The 17,706-nt window shown below is 48.2% G+C and overlaps 2 protein-coding genes across 5 annotated transcripts; one reads left to right on the plus strand and one right to left on the minus strand.

Annotated features, from left to right (window-relative positions):
* On the plus strand, window positions 1-2,371 carry VGAT (vesicular GABA transporter). Its single transcript, XM_017234830.2, has 2 exons — window positions 1-426; window positions 484-2,371. The coding sequence occupies exons 1-2, from the start codon at window positions 65-67 to the stop codon at window positions 1,778-1,780; spliced, it is 1,659 nt and encodes a 552-aa protein (XP_017090319.2). The 5' UTR covers window positions 1-64; the 3' UTR covers window positions 1,781-2,371.
* A 42-nt stretch (window positions 2,372-2,413) lies between these two features.
* Window positions 2,414-16,624, minus strand: Sdb (SAXO downstream of blistered). 4 transcript variants are annotated; one of them, XM_070279092.1, is made up of 7 exons: window positions 14,383-16,624; window positions 13,968-14,234; window positions 13,551-13,618; window positions 13,428-13,489; window positions 9,631-13,362; window positions 7,493-9,456; window positions 2,414-6,970 (listed from the first exon to the last, which is right to left on the minus strand). In XM_070279092.1, exons 1-7 carry the CDS (start codon window positions 15,970-15,972, stop codon window positions 2,570-2,572), a joined length of 12,084 nt encoding a protein of 4,027 aa, XP_070135193.1. In that variant the 5' UTR covers window positions 15,973-16,624; the 3' UTR covers window positions 2,414-2,569. The 4 variants fall into 4 exon arrangements, with proteins under 4 accessions (XP_070135193.1, XP_070135194.1, XP_070135195.1 ...); XM_070279093.1 differs by having other exon boundaries at window positions 7,493-8,586; window positions 8,761-13,362; XM_070279094.1 differs by having other exon boundaries at window positions 7,493-9,693; window positions 10,216-13,362; window positions 14,383-16,623.
* Between the last annotated feature and the right edge of the window lie 1,082 nt (window positions 16,625-17,706).

Raw genomic sequence — 17,706 nt, forward strand, 5'->3', positions numbered from 1 at the left:
CACCATCGCCACCAAACTCACACCATCCCACCATCAGAGCCAGAGTATATAGCCAGCATCCAACATGTCATTCATAGCCAAATTGAAAGCCACACCATTGCCGCCGCTCAGAAACATACTCAATGTGGCCGTGCAAACGGCCAGACAGCAAATTCCAGAGCGCAAGGATTACGAACAGCCGCCGGGTAGTACACACCACCCCCAGCAGCAGCAACAGCACCACCAACAGCCGGGTCACCAGGCCATGGACTATGCGGGTATGGAAGGCGGCGACCAGTCCACGGAAATGAGCTCTAATCCATTCCGGAATGCCGGCAACTGGACAACAGAGGGTGAGGGCGAGGGCGGTGGCGAGTACAAAGGCGAGTACCAGAGCACATCCTTCAACGAGTACGATGGCAGGTACCAGCAAACCGATGGCTTCAGGTGAGTTTCTTCCAACTAATTGTAGACTATCCACCCACTGATCCTGGTTCTCTCCAGACAAGGAAGCATCGCCTCGGAGGGCAGCTCATTCGTCTGCGAGGGAGAGGGTGGCGGCGGCTGCAAGATCGACGAGTTTCAGGCAGGCTGGAATGTGACCAACGCCATTCAGGGCATGTTCATTGTATCGCTGCCATTCGCCGTGCTCCACGGCGGCTACTGGGCCATCGTGGCCATGGTGGGCATTGCACACATCTGCTGCTACACGGGAAAGGTGCTGGTGCAGTGCCTCTACGAACCGGATCCGGCCACGGGACAAATGGTGCGTGTACGCGACAGCTACGTGGCCATCGCCAAGGTATGTTTCGGTCCCAAGCTGGGTGCTCGCGCCGTCAGCATTGCCCAGCTCATTGAGCTCCTGATGACCTGCATCCTGTACGTGGTGGTGTGCGGAGATCTATTGGCCGGCACCTATCCACAGGGATCGTTCGATTCGCGCTCCTGGATGCTGTTCGTGGGCATCTTCCTGCTGCCCATGGGCTTCCTCAAGTCCCTGAAGATGGTGTCGACCCTGTCGTTCTGGTGCACAATGTCGCACATCGTGATAAACGCCGTGATCCTGGGCTACTGCCTGCTACAGATCGGAGACTGGGGCTGGTCCAAGGTCCGCTTCAGCATCGACATGGAGAACTTTCCCATTTCCCTGGGCGTGATCGTCTTCTCGTACACCTCCCAAATCTTCTTGCCCACTCTCGAGGGCAACATGATCGATCGCTCAAAGTTCAACTGGATGCTGGACTGGTCGCATATTGCGGCAGCGGTGTTTAAGGCCGGATTCGGCTACATATGTTTCCTTACCTTCCAGAACGACACCCAGCAGGTCATCACCAACAACCTGCACTCGCAGGGCTTCAAGGGACTGGTGAACTTCTTCCTGGTCATCAAGGCCGTGCTTAGCTACCCCTTGCCATACTATGCCGCTTGTGAGCTGCTCGAACGGAACTTTTTCCGGGGTCCGCCGAAGACCAAGTTCCCGACCATCTGGAACTTGGACGGGGAACTGAAAGTTTGGGGCCTGGGCTTCCGGGTGGGCGTTATCGTGTCCACCATACTGATGGCCATTTTCATTCCCCACTTCTCCATTTTGATGGGCTTTATTGGCAGCTTCACCGGCACCATGCTTAGTTTTATCTGGCCCTGCTATTTCCACATCAAGATCAAGGGGCACCTGCTCGACCAGAAGGAAATAGCCAAAGACTACCTCATCATTGGGCTCGGCGTGCTCTTCGGCGTCATCGGTATCTACGATTCGGGCAATGCCCTAATTAATGCATTCGAAATCGGTCTTCCATTCTAAGCGAATAACTCCATGATTTATAGTCGAAATCCTCCTAATTTTGGGCATGGCAAGTCTTCCAGATGCTTGGGCATCCATTGGCTGTGCCCAGAACACCGGGAATTCTAATACTCGAAACGAAATCGAAAACAATAATGTTAGTATTTAAGAAACGAAACGCAAGTCTTCCAAACAAGCGAACAAATGTCTTCCAAACACAAATAATAATGATTTATGATATATATATGGTATTAAACACGTAGTCTAAGCGAATCGATGAGTATATATTAATGAAAATATATATATATATATATACATTGTACGATTATGAAAAAAAAGAGAAATATTTATTGTATTAACATGAATTATAGAGAAATTGAACAGAGAACAACAATAAACTGCATATGTACACCATTATACAAAAAGAAATCGAAAAGTACGAGTTATAGATAGAAATCATTGTTTATATATACATGTGTGCGTATATATATAGTCGAGTCGATTTTTTTAATGTTTAAATTTACAGTTACCTATACATACTAGCCTTTAAAACGACACTAGCATCTTATAAATTCTCAATAAAGACGTCATCTCCAGTTGATCCTTAAAAAAGTTGCGTTTTTTTTATAAAAAATGAAGGATAATATTGCTTTGAAAAAATTACGTTTATTGTTAATCTTTATGGTTTGTATAAAACACACATATTGTCATGGAAGCTTAGGCACTATATTATCGTTATTATGGGATATGGATATTAGTGAGGCAAAAGATATGTATATAATCGTAGCTGGGATTTATCTGATTTCGGGATTAGTTTGAGGTCTTGAAGAACTTGTGTTCTTGAGTACTCCTGGTATGTTGGAATGCACCTTGCTTTATCTTGTGCACAGCACACGTCGATGTCGGGGCAGTTATATATTCGCTCTTGTACATACTGGAGCCGGTGAACTTGTCGTTGCCGAGGCTAATGGAGGACTGATTGCCGCGACGGGTGACCACACGTTCGGTGTGGCTGTGGGCGCTGTAGGAGGGGAAATCGATGCCGCCACTGGAGCTGGACACATGCTGGCCGCCACGGTGACGTGTCACATGGCTGCCGACATGGGAGTGAGATTGAGATGGAAAATCGATGCCCCCGCCCCCGGATATGTGGGTGCGTGTCACTGTTGTCCGTTCCACATTCGATCTGGTATCGGCGCTACTGCCCCCACCAGAGATAATTCGAGACATGGAGGATGAGTTCTTCGTGTTGTGCTCTCGGTTTTCCTTGTGAACACTGCAGCTGCGGCGCTCGGTGGAGAAGCTGCTGTTCAAATCCGATTCCCGATTCTGCCGGTGGATACTGCTGTAGCTTTGCCGATCCCCGCCATAAGTAGCACTGCTGGAGGGTTGCTCGTGCAGATTCAGAATACTTTTGCGCTGCATCTTGCCGTTGGAGGTCAGGCTACCATTGGCCGTATTCGAGTCAGAGGTCACGCTCTTGCGGTGGAATATTGTGTTGGACACATCGGCCTCGGAGGAGAACTCGCTCTTCCTGTGATGGAAGTGTTTTGAAGAGGACATGTGGGATGTTGAGCCACCGGAGACAATATTGTTTTGGGTAGTCCTACTTCCAGAGTCTCCGATTATATTGTTAGAGGCATTCCTGTCAGAAACCACACGCGTCGTTGTGTCGCCAGTTATATTGCTGGAGACGTTTCTGCCAGATACGACTCTTGAAGTAGTATCCTCTGTGGTGTTGCGGGTTATAGTCCTGCCGGACACTACTCGGGTTGACGATGAATCCCCGGTTACAATATTGGATGATGAACCTCCTGACACGACTCGGGTTGACGATGAATCCCCGGTCACAATGTTGGATGATGAACCTCCTGCCACCACTCGTGTGGTGGTTTCTCCTCCAACTTTGTTTGTGACTTGACCACGGTCACTCTCGATTGCAATCTTGGATGTATCCGTTGTCAATGATGCATTCTGGACAAGGTTGTGATTTCGTTGCATCGATGTTGTTTCTTTGTGGATATTTTGAGTGTTCTCAATGTTTGTGGTTGTGGTGTTTTTGGCCACATTCTCAATGACGTTGATTTTCGCTGGCCTCTTGACATATTCGGTTTCGGGTTCTTTCTTATGACGCCCTCCGACGACAGTAGTTACCTTCTTCGTGGAGACCACAATCAAGCCATCCACAGGATTCTGACTATTCGAATCGACCTGCTTAACAGCATCTTTGCCAGAAACGTAATTCATCTGATTGGTGGTCTTGAGGATGGCAGTATCACTTCCCAAAGTAATCGAAGAACTATTGTGCTTATATTTCTGAGTGCGCTGTGTCCTTTCAACAGTTGTTTTGTTAGTGGTAGCTTTGTAGTCATCTTTCCTGGTCACTGTCATAGAACCCTCCATCTTTAGGTTATCGACGGGACGTTTGGGTGTTTCTCTCTTGATTGTTTCCAGAGTTGTGCTATCCGTCTCACTTCGATCGGTTCTCTTGTAAAACTCTCCTTCTGGTTTCAGGTTATCCTTCGGCTTCTTCTGGACGGGCCGCTCGGCAGGCCTGAAGGTAGTCTTGTTGGGTGTGTAGAATTCACCTTCGACCTTGAGATTGTCGGTAGGCTTAACTTGTTCTGGTCGCTTAACATGATGATATTCCTCCTTTTGGGTGAAGGTCATTTCTCCTTCGGTCTTCAAGTTGTCCTTTCTTATAACTGTCTTGACCCTGTCCGCAGGCTTGAAAGCTTCTTTTTCCGGAATGTGCATCTTACCCTCTGGTTTCAAATTATCAACGTATTTCTTCTGTTCTGGTCGGGATGCAGGCTCATACTTCGGTTTCTCTGGAGTGTACATAACACCTTCTGGTTTCAGATTGTCTTTCGGTCTTACTGGCTCGGGGCGCTCCCCATTGGTAACGCTCGTCTTTTCAGGAACATAAAATTTGCCGGTCGTTTTGAGATTATCCTCAGGCTTAACAGGAGTGGGTCGAACGACATGTTGGTATTCCGTCTTTTCGGTGAAGGTCATTTCTCCCTCAGTGCGGAGGTTATCTTTATGAATAACTCTGGTGACCTTATCAGCCGGCTTATACTTCTCCTTTTCTGGTAGTACCATCTCACCCTCCGGCCTCAAGTTATCATGGGGCTTCTTTTGCTTAGGCCGCTCGGCAGGTGTAAAGTCCTGCTTTTCTCGGACGAAAAATTCTCCCTCTACTTTCAAATTGTCTTTCTGTTTAATAACAGTAACGCGTTCTCCGGGCTGGTATTTCGGTTTCTCCGGACTGAAGAATTCTCCCTCTGGTCTTAGGTTATCCGACGGCTTAACTTGTTCGGGTCTAACAACATACTGATATTCTTTCTTTTCCAAAAATGTCATATCGCCCTCAGTACGCAAGTTATCCTTTCGGATGATTTTCTCAATCCTTACTGCAGGCTTATACACCTGTTTTTCTGGCTTCACAAACTCGCCCTCGGGCTTCAAGTTATCTTCAGGCTTCTTTTGAACAGGTCTCTCCGCTGGACGGAAGCCAGGTTTCTCCGGAGCGTAGAATTCTCCTTCAGGACGAAGGTTGTCCTCCGGCCGTACTTGAGATGGACGTTCGCCAGGCTTGTACTTCTGTTTCTCTGGGCTGTAGAAGTCTCCTTCTGGCTTCAAGTTATCCTCAGGCTTCTTTTGAACAGGTCGCTCTGCTGGGCGGAAACCAGGTTTCTCCGGAGTGTAGAACTCTCCCTCTGGTCGAAGATTGTCCTCTGGGCGTACTTGAGAAGGACGTTCGCCAGGCTTGTATTTCGGTTTCTCTGGACTGTAGAAGTCTCCCTCGGGTTTAAGGTTATCCTCAGGTTTCTTTTGAACAGGTCTCTCTGCAGGGCGGAATCCAGGTTTTTCCGGAGTGTAGAACTCTCCCTCTGGTCGAAGATTGTCCTCTGGGCGTACTTGAGAAGGACGTTCGCCAGGCTTGTATTTCGGTTTCTCTGGGCTGTAGAAGTCTCCCTCGGGTTTAAGGTTATCCTCAGGTTTCTTTTGAACAGGTCTCTCTGCAGGGCGGAATCCAGGTTTTTCCGGAGTGTAGAACTCTCCCTCTGGTCGAAGATTGTCCTCTGGGCGTACTTGAGAAGGACGTTCGCCAGGCTTGTATTTCGGTTTCTCTGGACTGTAGAAGTCTCCCTCGGGTTTAAGGTTATCCTCAGGTTTCTTTTGAACAGGTCTCTCTGCAGGGCGGAATCCAGGTTTCTCCGGAGTGTAGAACTCTCCCTCTGGTCGAAGATTGTCCTCTGGGCGTACTTGAGAAGGACGTTCGCCAGGCTTGTATTTCGGTTTCTCTGGACTATAGAATTCTCCTTCGGGTTTGAGATTATCAGTCGGCTTTACTTGTTCAGGACGAACAACATATTGATACTCTTCCCTTTCGACAAAAGTCATTTCTCCCTCAGTTCTGAGATTGTCCTTGCGAATAATCTTTTCCGTCTTCTCAGCAGGCTTGTACACCTGTTTCTCAGGCTTTACAAACTCGCCTTCGGGCTTTAAGTTATCCTCAGGCTTCTTTTGAACAGGTCTCTCTGCAGGGCGGAATCCAGGTTTCTCCGGAGTGTAGAACTCTCCCTCTGGTCGAAGATTGTCCTCTGGGCGTACTTGAGAAGGACGTTCGCCAGGCTTGTATTTCGGTTTCTCTGGACTATAGAATTCTCCTTCGGGTTTGAGATTATCAGTCGGCTTTACTTGTTCAGGACGAACAACATATTGATACTCTTCCCTTTCGACAAAAGTCATTTCTCCCTCAGTTCTGAGATTGTCCTTGCGAATAATCTTTTCCGTCTTCTCAGCAGGCTTGTACACCTGTTTCTCAGGCTTTACAAACTCGCCTTCGGGCTTTAAGTTATCCTCAGGCTTCTTTTGAACAGGTCTCTCTGCAGGGCGGAATCCAGGTTTCTCCGGAGTGTAGAACTCTCCCTCTGGTCGAAGATTGTCCTCTGGGCGTACTTGAGAAGGACGTTCGCCAGGCTTGTATTTCGGTTTCTCTGGACTATAGAATTCTCCTTCGGGTTTGAGATTATCAGTCGGCTTTACTTGTTCAGGACGAACAACATATTGATACTCTTCCCTTTCGACAAAAGTCATTTCTCCCTCAGTTCTGAGATTGTCCTTGCGAATAATCTTTTCCGTCTTCTCAGCAGGCTTGTACACCTGTTTCTCAGGCTTTACAAACTCGCCTTCGGGCTTTAAGTTATCCTCAGGCTTCTTTTGAACAGGTCTCTCTGCAGGGCGGAATCCAGGTTTCTCCGGAGTGTAGAACTCTCCCTCAGGTCGAAGATTGTCCTCTGGGCGTACTTGAGAAGGTCGTTCTCCGGGCCGGTATTTGGGTTTCTCTGGACTGTAGAAGTCTCCCTCGGGTTTAAGGTTATCCTCAGGCTTCTTTTGAACAGGTCTCTCTGCAGGGCGGAATCCAGTTTTCTCCGGAGTGTAGAACTCTCCCTCTGGTCGAAGATTGTCCTCTGGGCGTACTTGAGAAGGTCGTTCTCCGGGCCGGTATTTGGGCTTTTCCGGGCTGTAGAAGTCTCCCTCGGGTTTAAGGTTATCCTCTGGTTTCTTTTGAACGGGTCTCTCTGCTGGGCGGAAACCAGGTTTCTCCGGAGTGTAGAACTCTCCCTCTGGTCGAAGATTGTCCTCTGGGCGTACTTGAGAAGGACGTTCGCCAGGCTTGTATTTCGGTTTCTCTGGACTGTAGAAGTCTCCCTCGGGTTTAAGGTTATCCTCAGGTTTCTTTTGAACAGGTCTCTCTGCAGGGCGGAATCCAGGTTTCTCCGGAGTGTAGAACTCTCCCTCTGGTCGAAGATTGTCCTCTGGGCGTACTTGAGAAGGACGTTCGCCAGGCTTGTATTTCGGTTTCTCTGGACTATAGAATTCTCCTTCGGGTTTGAGATTATCAGTCGGCTTTACTTGTTCAGGACGAACAACATATTGATACTCTTCCCTTTCGACAAACGTCATTTCTCCCTCAGTTCTGAGATTGTCCTTGCGAATAATCTTTTCCGTCTTCTCAGCAGGCTTGTACACCTGTTTCTCAGGCTTTACAAACTCGCCTTCGGGCTTTAAGTTATCCTCAGGCTTCTTTTGAACAGGTCTCTCTGCAGGGCGGAATCCAGTTTTCTCCGGAGTGTAGAACTCTCCCTCTGGTCGAAGATTGTCCTCTGGGCGTACTTGAGAAGGTCGTTCTCCGGGCCGGTATTTGGGCTTTTCCGGGCTGTAGAAGTCTCCCTCGGGTTTAAGGTTATCCTCTGGTTTCTTTTGAACGGGTCTCTCTGCAGGGCGGAATCCAGTTTTCTCCGGAGTGTAGAACTCTCCCTCTGGTCGAAGATTGTCCTCTGGGCGTACTTGAGAAGGACGTTCGCCAGGCTTGTATTTCGGTTTCTCTGGACTGTAGAAGTCTCCCTCGGGTTTAAGGTTATCCTCAGGTTTCTTTTGTACAGGTCTCTCTGCAGGGCGGAAACCAGGTTTCTCCGGAGTGTAGAATTCGCCTTCCGGTCGAAGATTGTCCTCTGGGCGTACTTGAGAAGGACGTTCGCCAGGCTTGTATTTCGGTTTCTCTGGACTATAGAATTCTCCTTCGGGTTTGAGATTATCAGTCGGCTTTACTTGTTCAGGACGAACAACATATTGATACTCTTCCCTTTCGACAAAAGTCATTTCTCCCTCAGTTCTGAGATTGTCCTTGCGAATAATCTTTTCCGTCTTCTCAGCAGGCTTGTACACCTGTTTCTCAGGCTTTACAAACTCGCCTTCGGGCTTTAAGTTATCCTCAGGCTTCTTTTGAACAGGTCTCTCTGCAGGGCGGAATCCAGGTTTCTCCGGAGTGTAGAACTCTCCCTCAGGTCGAAGATTGTCCTCTGGGCGTACTTGAGAAGGTCGTTCTCCGGGCCGGTATTTGGGTTTCTCTGGACTGTAGAAGTCTCCCTCGGGTTTAAGGTTATCCTCAGGCTTCTTTTGAACGGGTCTCTCTGCTGGGCGGAAACCAGGTTTCTCCGGAGTGTAGAACTCTCCCTCTGGTCGAAGATTGTCCTCTGGGCGTACTTGAGAAGGACGTTCGCCAGGCTTGTATTTCGGTTTCTCTGGACTATAGAATTCTCCTTCGGGTTTGAGATTATCAGTCGGCTTTACTTGTTCAGGACGAACAACATATTGATACTCTTCCCTTTCGACAAAAGTCATTTCTCCCTCAGTTCTGAGATTGTCCTTGCGAATAATCTTTTCCGTCTTCTCAGCAGGCTTGTACACCTGTTTCTCAGGCTTTACAAACTCGCCTTCGGGCTTTAAGTTATCCTCAGGCTTCTTTTGAACAGGTCTCTCTGCAGGGCGGAAACCAGGTTTCTCCGGAGTGTAGAACTCTCCCTCTGGTCGAAGATTGTCCTCTGGGCGTACTTGAGAAGGTCGTTCTCCGGGCCGGTATTTGGGTTTCTCTGGACTGTAGAAGTCTCCCTCGGGTTTAAGGTTATCCTCTGGTTTCTTTTGAACGGGTCTCTCTGCTGGGCGGAAACCAGGTTTCTCCGGAGTGTAGAACTCTCCCTCTGGTCGAAGATTGTCCTCTGGGCGTACTTGAGAAGGACGTTCGCCAGGCTTGTATTTCGGTTTCTCTGGACTGTAGAAGTCTCCCTCGGGTTTAAGGTTATCCTCAGGTTTCTTTTGAACAGGTCTCTCTGCTGGGCGGAAACCAGGTTTCTCCGGAGTGTAGAACTCGCCTTCCGGTCGAAGATTGTCCTCTGGGCGTACTTGAGATGGTCGTTCTCCGGGCCGGTATTTGGGCTTTTCCGGGCTGTAGAAGTCTCCCTCGGGTTTAAGGTTATCCTCAGGCTTCTTTTGAACAGGTTTCTCTGCAGGGCGGAATCCAGGTTTCTCCGGAGTGTAGAACTCTCCCTCTGGTCGAAGATTGTCCTCTGGGCGTACTTGAGAAGGTCGTTCTCCGGGCCGGTATTTGGGCTTTTCCGGGCTGTAGAAGTCTCCCTCGGGTTTAAGGTTATCCTCAGGTTTCTTTTGAACGGGTCTCTCTGCTGGGCGGAAACCAGGTTTCTCCGGAGTGTAGAACTCTCCCTCTGGTCGAAGATTGTCCTCTGGGCGTACTTGAGAAGGTCGTTCTCCGGGCCGGTATTTTGGTTTCTCTGGACTGTAGAAGTCTCCCTCGGGTTTAAGGTTATCCTCTGGTTTCTTTTGAACCGGTCTCTCTGCAGGGCGGAATCCAGGTTTCTCCGGAGTGTAGAACTCTCCCTCTGGTCGAAGATTGTCCTCTGGGCGTACTTGAGATGGTCGTTCTCCGGGCCGGTATTTGGGTTTCTCTGGACTGTAGAAGTCTCCCTCGGGTTTAAGGTTATCCTCAGGTTTCTTTTGTACAGGTCTCTCTGCAGGGCGGAAACCAGGTTTCTCCGGAGTGTAGAACTCGCCTTCCGGTCGAAGATTGTCCTCTGGGCGTACTTGAGAAGGACGTTCGCCAGGCTTGTATTTCGGTTTCTCTGGACTATAGAATTCTCCTTCGGGTTTGAGATTATCAGTCGGCTTTACTTGTTCAGGACGAACAACATATTGATACTCTTCCCTTTCGACAAAAGTAATTTCTCCCTCAGTTCTGAGATTGTCCTTGCGAATAATCTTTTCCGTCTTCTCAGCAGGCTTGTACACCTGTTTCTCAGGCTTTACAAACTCGCCTTCGGGCTTTAAGTTATCCTCAGGCTTCTTTTGAACAGGTCTCTCTGCAGGGCGGAAACCAGGTTTCTCCGGAGTGTAGAACTCTCCCTCTGGTCGAAGATTGTCCTCTGGGCGTACTTGAGAAGGTCGTTCTCCGGGCCGGTATTTGGGTTTCTCTGGACTGTAGAAGTCTCCCTCGGGTTTAAGGTTATCCTCAGGCTTCTTTTGAACAGGTCTCTCTGCTGGGCGGAAACCAGGTTTCTCCGGAGTGTAGAACTCGCCTTCCGGTCGAAGATTGTCCTCTGGGCGTACTTGAGAAGGACGTTCGCCAGGCTTGTATTTCGGTTTCTCTGGACTGTAGAAGTCTCCCTCGGGTTTAAGGTTATCCTCAGGTTTCTTTTGAACAGGTCTCTCTGCAGGGCGGAATCCAGGTTTCTCCGGAGTGTAGAACTCTCCCTCTGGTCGAAGATTGTCCTCTGGGCGTACTTGAGAAGGACGTTCGCCAGGCTTGTATTTCGGTTTCTCTGGACTATAGAATTCTCCTTCGGGTTTGAGATTATCAGTCGGCTTTACTTGTTCAGGACGAACAACATATTGATACTCTTCCCTTTCGACAAAAGTCATTTCTCCCTCAGTTCTGAGATTGTCCTTGCGAATAATCTTTTCCGTCTTCTCAGCAGGCTTGTACACCTGTTTCTCAGGCTTTACAAACTCGCCTTCGGGCTTTAAGTTATCCTCAGGCTTCTTTTGAACAGGTCTCTCTGCAGGGCGGAAACCAGGTTTCTCCGGAGTGTAGAACTCTCCCTCTGGTCGAAGATTGTCCTCTGGGCGTACTTGAGAAGGTCGTTCTCCGGGCCGGTATTTGGGTTTCTCTGGACTGTAGAAGTCTCCCTCGGGTTTAAGGTTATCCTCTGGTTTCTTTTGAACGGGTCTCTCTGCTGGGCGGAAACCAGGTTTCTCCGGAGTGTAGAACTCTCCCTCTGGTCGAAGATTGTCCTCTGGGCGTACTTGAGAAGGACGTTCGCCAGGCTTGTATTTCGGTTTCTCTGGACTGTAGAAGTCTCCCTCGGGTTTAAGGTTATCCTCAGGTTTCTTTTGAACAGGTCTCTCTGCAGGGCGGAATCCAGGTTTCTCCGGAGTGTAGAACTCTCCCTCTGGTCGAAGATTGTCCTCTGGGCGTACTTGAGAAGGACGTTCGCCAGGCTTGTATTTCGGTTTCTCTGGACTATAGAATTCTCCTTCGGGTTTGAGATTATCAGTCGGCTTTACTTGTTCAGGACGAACAACATATTGATACTCTTCCCTTTCGACAAAAGTCATTTCTCCCTCAGTTCTGAGATTGTCCTTGCGAATAATCTTTTCCGTCTTCTCAGCAGGCTTGTACACCTGTTTCTCAGGCTTTACAAACTCGCCTTCGGGCTTTAAGTTATCCTCAGGCTTCTTTTGAACAGGTCTCTCTGCAGGGCGGAAACCAGGTTTCTCCGGAGTGTAGAACTCTCCCTCTGGTCGAAGATTGTCCTCTGGGCGTACTTGAGAAGGTCGTTCTCCGGGCCGGTATTTGGGCTTTTCCGGGCTGTAGAATTCTCCCTCGGGTTTAAGGTTATCCTCAGGTTTCTTTTGAACAGGTCTCTCTGCAGGGCGGAATCCAGGTTTCTCCGGAGTGTAGAACTCTCCCTCTGGTCGAAGATTGTCCTCTGGGCGTACTTGAGAAGGACGTTCGCCAGGCTTGTATTTCGGTTTCTCTGGACTGTAGAATTCTCCTTCGGGTTTGAGATTATCAGTGGGCTTAACTTGGTCGGGGCGCACCACATAGTGATACTCTTCCCTTTCGACAAAAGTCATTTCTCCCTCAGTTCGGAGATTGTCCTTGCGAATAATCCTTTCCGTCTTTTCAGCTGGCTTGTACACCTGTTTCTCAGGCTTTACAAACTCGCCTTCAGGCCTCAAGTTATCCTCTGGTCTTTTTTGTACGGGTCTTTCTGCAGGTCGGAATCCAGGTTTCTCCGGAGTGTAGAACTCGCCTTCCGGTCGAAGGTTGTCTTCTGGTCGTACTTGAGAGGGCCGTTCGCCAGGCTGGTACTGTTGTTTCTCTGGGCTGTAGAAATCTCCCTCTGGTTTTAAGTTGTCTTGGGGTCTCTTTTGAGTTGGTCTCTCAGATGGTCTAAATCCTGGCTTTTCTGGAGTGTAGAATTCCCCTTCTGGGCGGAGGTTGTCCTCGTGTCTTACTTGAGTTGGTCGCTCGCCTGGCTTGTATTTCGGTTTTTCGGGGCTATAGAATTCTCCTTCAGGCTTTAGGTTATCTGTTGGCTTGACTTGTCCGGGTCTTGTGACGTATTGGTACTCCTCCCGCTCCACAAATGTCATTTCCCCCTCAGTACGCAAATTGTCAGACCGGATGATTTTTTGAGGTCTCTCCGCTGGCCTGTAAGTAGGTTTTTCCGGACTTTCGAATTCTCCCTCTGGTTTAAGATTGTCGACAGGCCGCTTTTGGATTGGGCGGTCGGCTGGCGTGTAACCAGGCTTCTCGGGAGAATAAAACTCGCCCTCTGGTTTAAGATTGTCGGGATGGCGAACTTGTGTAGGCCTTTCTCCCGGAACATATTCTGGCTTCCGAGGACTGAAGAATTCTCCTTCGGGCTTAAGATTATCCGTGGGCTTAACATATCCGGGACGAACAGCGTATTGGTATTCCTCTTTCTCGACAAAAGTCATTTCTCCCTCAGTACGAAGGTTGTCTGTATGTACAATTTTCTCGCGCTTCTCCCCCGGTCTATATGGCTCCTTTTGAGGTATTATAAATTCTCCTTCCGGCTTCAAATTGTCTTCTGGCTTCTTTATGACTATATAATCCACTAGAATGTCTTCGTTTGGCTTGGGAATGTTTTCATTATCTTTTTTTGACCAGGTATTCGTACGTATCCTCGTGTATGCTTCGTCGACAGTATCTACAGAATAAATATTTAGAAAAATTATTATTTAAATATATTCTTTTAAAGTTAATTACACTTGCCGTCTGTTTGAATGATCGTTTTTTCGGTAGATTTGGTTGTGCTAGATGAGCAATGATGACGTCTAAAAGACAAGAACTTTGGTAGTAGTGGCACTATATAAATATAAAAGACTCTGAACATACCCGCATGTGCAAATTTCACAAATGCATCTTTCGCTGTGAGTGGAAACCTTGTTCTTTGCGACTCCACGCTAAAGAAGGAAAATTAGAGGAAATTATATCTTTAATTTAGATAATTATAACTTTTATAGGTCTTGAAGCTTTTGAGACAATCGAATAGGAATTCAAACATATCTTTATCTTTTAAACCAAAAAAATTTTATTTAAAGCCTTATCTTCTTGGTTGAAGAATCACTTTTTTGACATTATCTTGTTAAAGTTTCCATTAGAATTGCATCATTATTTCAAAAAAAAAGAAGAAACTAATTAAATTAAAGAATTTGGAATAGTTTTCCTCTAATGTTTAGTTACTCAACCATGTGTGTTTAATGTAAAAATTAGTTAGGCTTTCCTGTTTAAGTTCTTAACTAATCTACTCACGGTTCTTGAGTCGCCTAGGCGTTGCTTATCAGTCCGCACATAATCGATTTCATCATAAATATTTTCGGTAATATTTTTGTGTTTCGATGTTTCGTTCAGGTTCAGGGTTATGTTCTCATTATTCTCCGAAATCGAGGTGTTCTTCTCAATCTCCACAAACTCGTCCACGTATATGGTCTTCTTGGGAGCCTCTACGATCTTCTCAATGACATCCGTGTGAACCTTTTCGTCTAGGACGCGCCAGTCGTTGATGCTTGCATCGAAAATCTGTGGGAAAAATACCTCAATATCAAAGGTGCTCTCTGGAGGGGCACACACCCAAAAAACCAACAGGCCTGTGTCTGGGTCTGGGTCTGGTTGGAGGAACGGTCTATTCTGTATGTTAGGCCGACCGCACGCACAATCAATGACTTACCTTTGTTACCTCTGTGGTAGTCGTTATGTTTGCAACATCGGTATTATCTTTCTCGATTTCACGAGCAATGTCATTGGGCACGAAAGCTTTCGTATCAGTGAACGACTTCTCGTCCACGACCGTCCACTTGCCGAGCTTCGTGTCGTACACCTTGGTGGTGTAGGTGGTGGTTGTTGTATTAATGACATCATCCACTATTTCAGGATAGCCCGGGTCAGCGGTGCTATCCACCGTCCGTTCATCCACAACGCGCCACCGATTGTTGCGTCTGTCGTATATCTTCTTCTTGTAGGTTACTTTGCTGCTACCATCCGTCTCCTTGCTGACATAACGCTCGAAGGCAGGACGACTCTTGTTTGGGCCCTGGGTGCTACCATCGCTGTACTCCGTCCAGGTTTTGGTCTTCACGTCGTACACCTCCTTCTTGGACGTGGACTTGGACTGTTTGCTGCTGCTCGAGCTCTGGAGGAGTGTGCTCTCGCTGACCTCCTTGTTGGACTTGGACGACGATGACGTAGCCGTGTCAACAGCTGTGCTGAGCCTATCGGTGCGGTGTCGGCCAGTGTTCGCCTCCTCCACTTCCAGTTTATCGTTGCGGCGCGTGGACGTCGATGACGTCGTCGCCTTTGTTGTGGTCGCGCCAGACGTCGCGGCAACCGGTTCGGGGCGGGTGCCTGCCGCTGGCGGCGACGTCACCGATGCGTTGATGGTTCCATCAGCTGTTCCGCTGCTTGGCGGCAGCTTTGGCACGCTCTGAGATTCGCTCAAATGAATAACACCGCCGTTGGAGCTGGTCGAAGTGCTGCTCTTCAGGTTGCTGATGTTGATGTTTGTGCTTGTTTTTGTGCTGCTGCTACTGCTGGTGGTGTTTGTCATTGTCTTGGTGTCTGTATCGAAGCCAACCTGTTTCCTCGGCCCGGATGATGTCATACCGGTAGCCGTGTCGGCTCTCTCGCTGCCAATGAGCGTTTCGTTGGCGCTCCGTAGACTGGAACTGGTTGTGGACTCAAACTGCTGCTGGAGCTTCTGGCTGGAAGACATCGACGAGGACGACGTGTACATTTTCGAGACACTGCCCCCGCTGGCGGAGACGGATAGCGTGGGTGTTGTGATCTCCACCACCTCGATCGGCACCGAGAATACTGGATCTTTCTTTTCGCTTTCGAGCAGATCAATCGATGAAATGATCTTCTCGTTGGCATAGTCCCTGGAGATCTTGCTGATGCTGCTGCTGCTGCTACTGTGTTGCACCTGAGATTGCTCTACGTAGGAGGACGAAGACTGGGACTGCGATGCCTTGCTCCTGCTGCTTCGGCTGCTATAGCTCCTGACTCCAGCAGCCGGCATAGTGTCAGTCGAAGTGCCGGCCACTGGCTCGCCGTAGGACACCGATTCGTGCTCCATGGTGGTGGAGCTCTGGTTGGTTGCCAAAGTGGCGAACGCATCGGGTCCCAGCTTTTTTGTCAGCTTAGTGGCCGAGGCCGACGACGATGTTGTTGTGGTAGATGTTGCTGGTTGTTGCTGATGTTGTTGCTGTTGCTGCTGGTGCTGGTGAGACACTTGTTTCTTTTTATTGCTTTTTGATACCATTTTGCTGGCTGAGCTCTGACACGGATGAGGTAATCACTACAAGAGAGCCGTAAATAATGCACCTGGTTGGATTATGGCTTTTCAATGGCCTTTGGCAGCTGATTTGAGGTCGTTTTTCGTTATTTTTCGTTGCTATTAATCACAATAATTGCTCGGTTCGTTGCTTTTTGGCACTCGTACTAATAATAATATATATATACTTGTGTGCGATGTGAATGGGACGTGGTTGTTGGGATCTGGACTGATGTGTCACATACTTTCCACCGCCGTGGAATGTCGAAATACTTATTTTTAAATATATATACACAATATTTATAATACGCACACGAACACGCGACCCATAGTTCAAGTTGAAGCACCAAAAACAACAATAACTCAACGGTGCCAGCTAAAAGCTAGGCACTCTCACACACACACCAGAATACCCGTTGGGGTCGGGGGGGAGAGAGTCTCGGATGCAGCGCGGTGGGGAGCAGTTCAAGATACAGCTACACAGATACACTGCTTAGATGCCAAAAAAGCGATACAAAACCGGGGAGAGACTATACGGACCAGGCACTGTACTACTGTATACTATATAGACCCTGTTCGTGTTCGGAGCACTTTTTTAAGATCACCAACCGTCGCGAAGCACAACTCAAAACGTACTGATCGCGTCTGGAACCGCTTTCGACCGACTATCTGTGCGCTGCCGGCCGAAAGCGGCAGCAGCGGATCGGAGCGTTTGTGGGTTTTCGGTCGTCGGAGCTTTGGACCCCATACCAGTGGGAGCGAGAGGCAACAACACCTTCGCCTTCGCAAAAACAAAAACCAAAAACCAACAAAAAAAAAAAGCCAAAGCGTCAGAGCGTAGGTTTCGGCGCCGCGCCTGTATGTAACTCTGGATGTGTGTATTTGTATCTTTGCGTGCAAAGAGTATCTGACGGATGCGTAGGCCGGTATGCTGGCCAGGTTTGGCTGCCACGAAGACCGCACCGGAGAGTTCAATAAGCCAATAAACACAACACGCAACTCGATCGATCGATCCATCGATGTAGCATCGATCTTTTGTGAAAGTGGCCGAAAAAAAAGAAATAAAAACATGTGTCTGATGACTGCCGGCAGTCTTGACAGAAAGATGCACGAACTTCCCAAGCGACAACAACCGGGGCAGGACGGTCATAAAGCCAAACTCAAATTGGCTAACCAAACATGGGTGTCGGATGCACGGATAAATTAAAATTTGAATAGCATCTGACACTGATTAGTCAGCACACGATCGCCATGTTTGTGGCAACATCGTCTAGCCGAGCGGTACGTGGGCGCCTCCGCTCTGAGTAAGCTCCATTGGGATCAAGATTTATTCGCAATAATACTGAACTCAATGGCCCAATTGATTTATAACGGCCTTTGGTGGGTGAAAAGTGGATATGACCAAATGTGGGAATGGCTCTAGCAATAGATCCATTGATCTATGCAATTGCACTTGGAAAGTATAGCCCCATTGGAGGTCTTTCACTAATTCGACCTTCATAAGTCTCGTCTGTCAAATATCCAAGCTAGCTATGTAGCTAGCTGGTGAGTTTAAGCTATCAAAAAAAACAATCCGAATTCTTACTTAATTCACAACCTGACGTCATACACGGCGTATGAGCGACGAACGATAAAGCAACCGAAAGCCCATTTTCATGCGAAGCCAAAAGCAATCAAAACTTGTTTGCTGGCCGGGTACACAAAAAAATAAAATCACACAAA

The sequence above is a fragment of the Drosophila bipectinata genome, chromosome 2R, assembly GCF_030179905.1.
Source record: "Drosophila bipectinata strain 14024-0381.07 chromosome 2R, DbipHiC1v2, whole genome shotgun sequence".
NCBI lineage: Eukaryota > Metazoa > Arthropoda > Insecta > Diptera > Drosophilidae > Drosophila > Drosophila bipectinata.

Bases quoted from the DNA above. Each gene is read 5' to 3' on its own strand.
- VGAT (XM_017234830.2), top strand. From the start codon at position 65: ATGTCATTCATAGCCAAATTGAAAGCCACACCATTGCCGCCGCTCAGA. The intron at 427-483 runs GTGAGTTTCTTC...GGTTCTCTCCAG, and splicing joins CAGCAAACCGATGGCTTCAG to ACAAGGAAGCATCGCCTCGG.
- Sdb (XM_070279091.1), bottom strand. From the start codon at position 15,972: ATGGTATCAAAAAGCAATAAAAAGAAACAAGTGTCTCACCAGCACCAG. The intron at 14,235-14,382 runs GTAAGTCATTGA...TTTTTCCCACAG, and splicing joins CTACCACAGAGGTAACAAAG to ATTTTCGATGCAAGCATCAA. The intron at 13,619-13,967 runs GTGAGTAGATTA...TTCCTTCTTTAG, and splicing joins GCCTAGGCGACTCAAGAACC to CGTGGAGTCGCAAAGAACAA.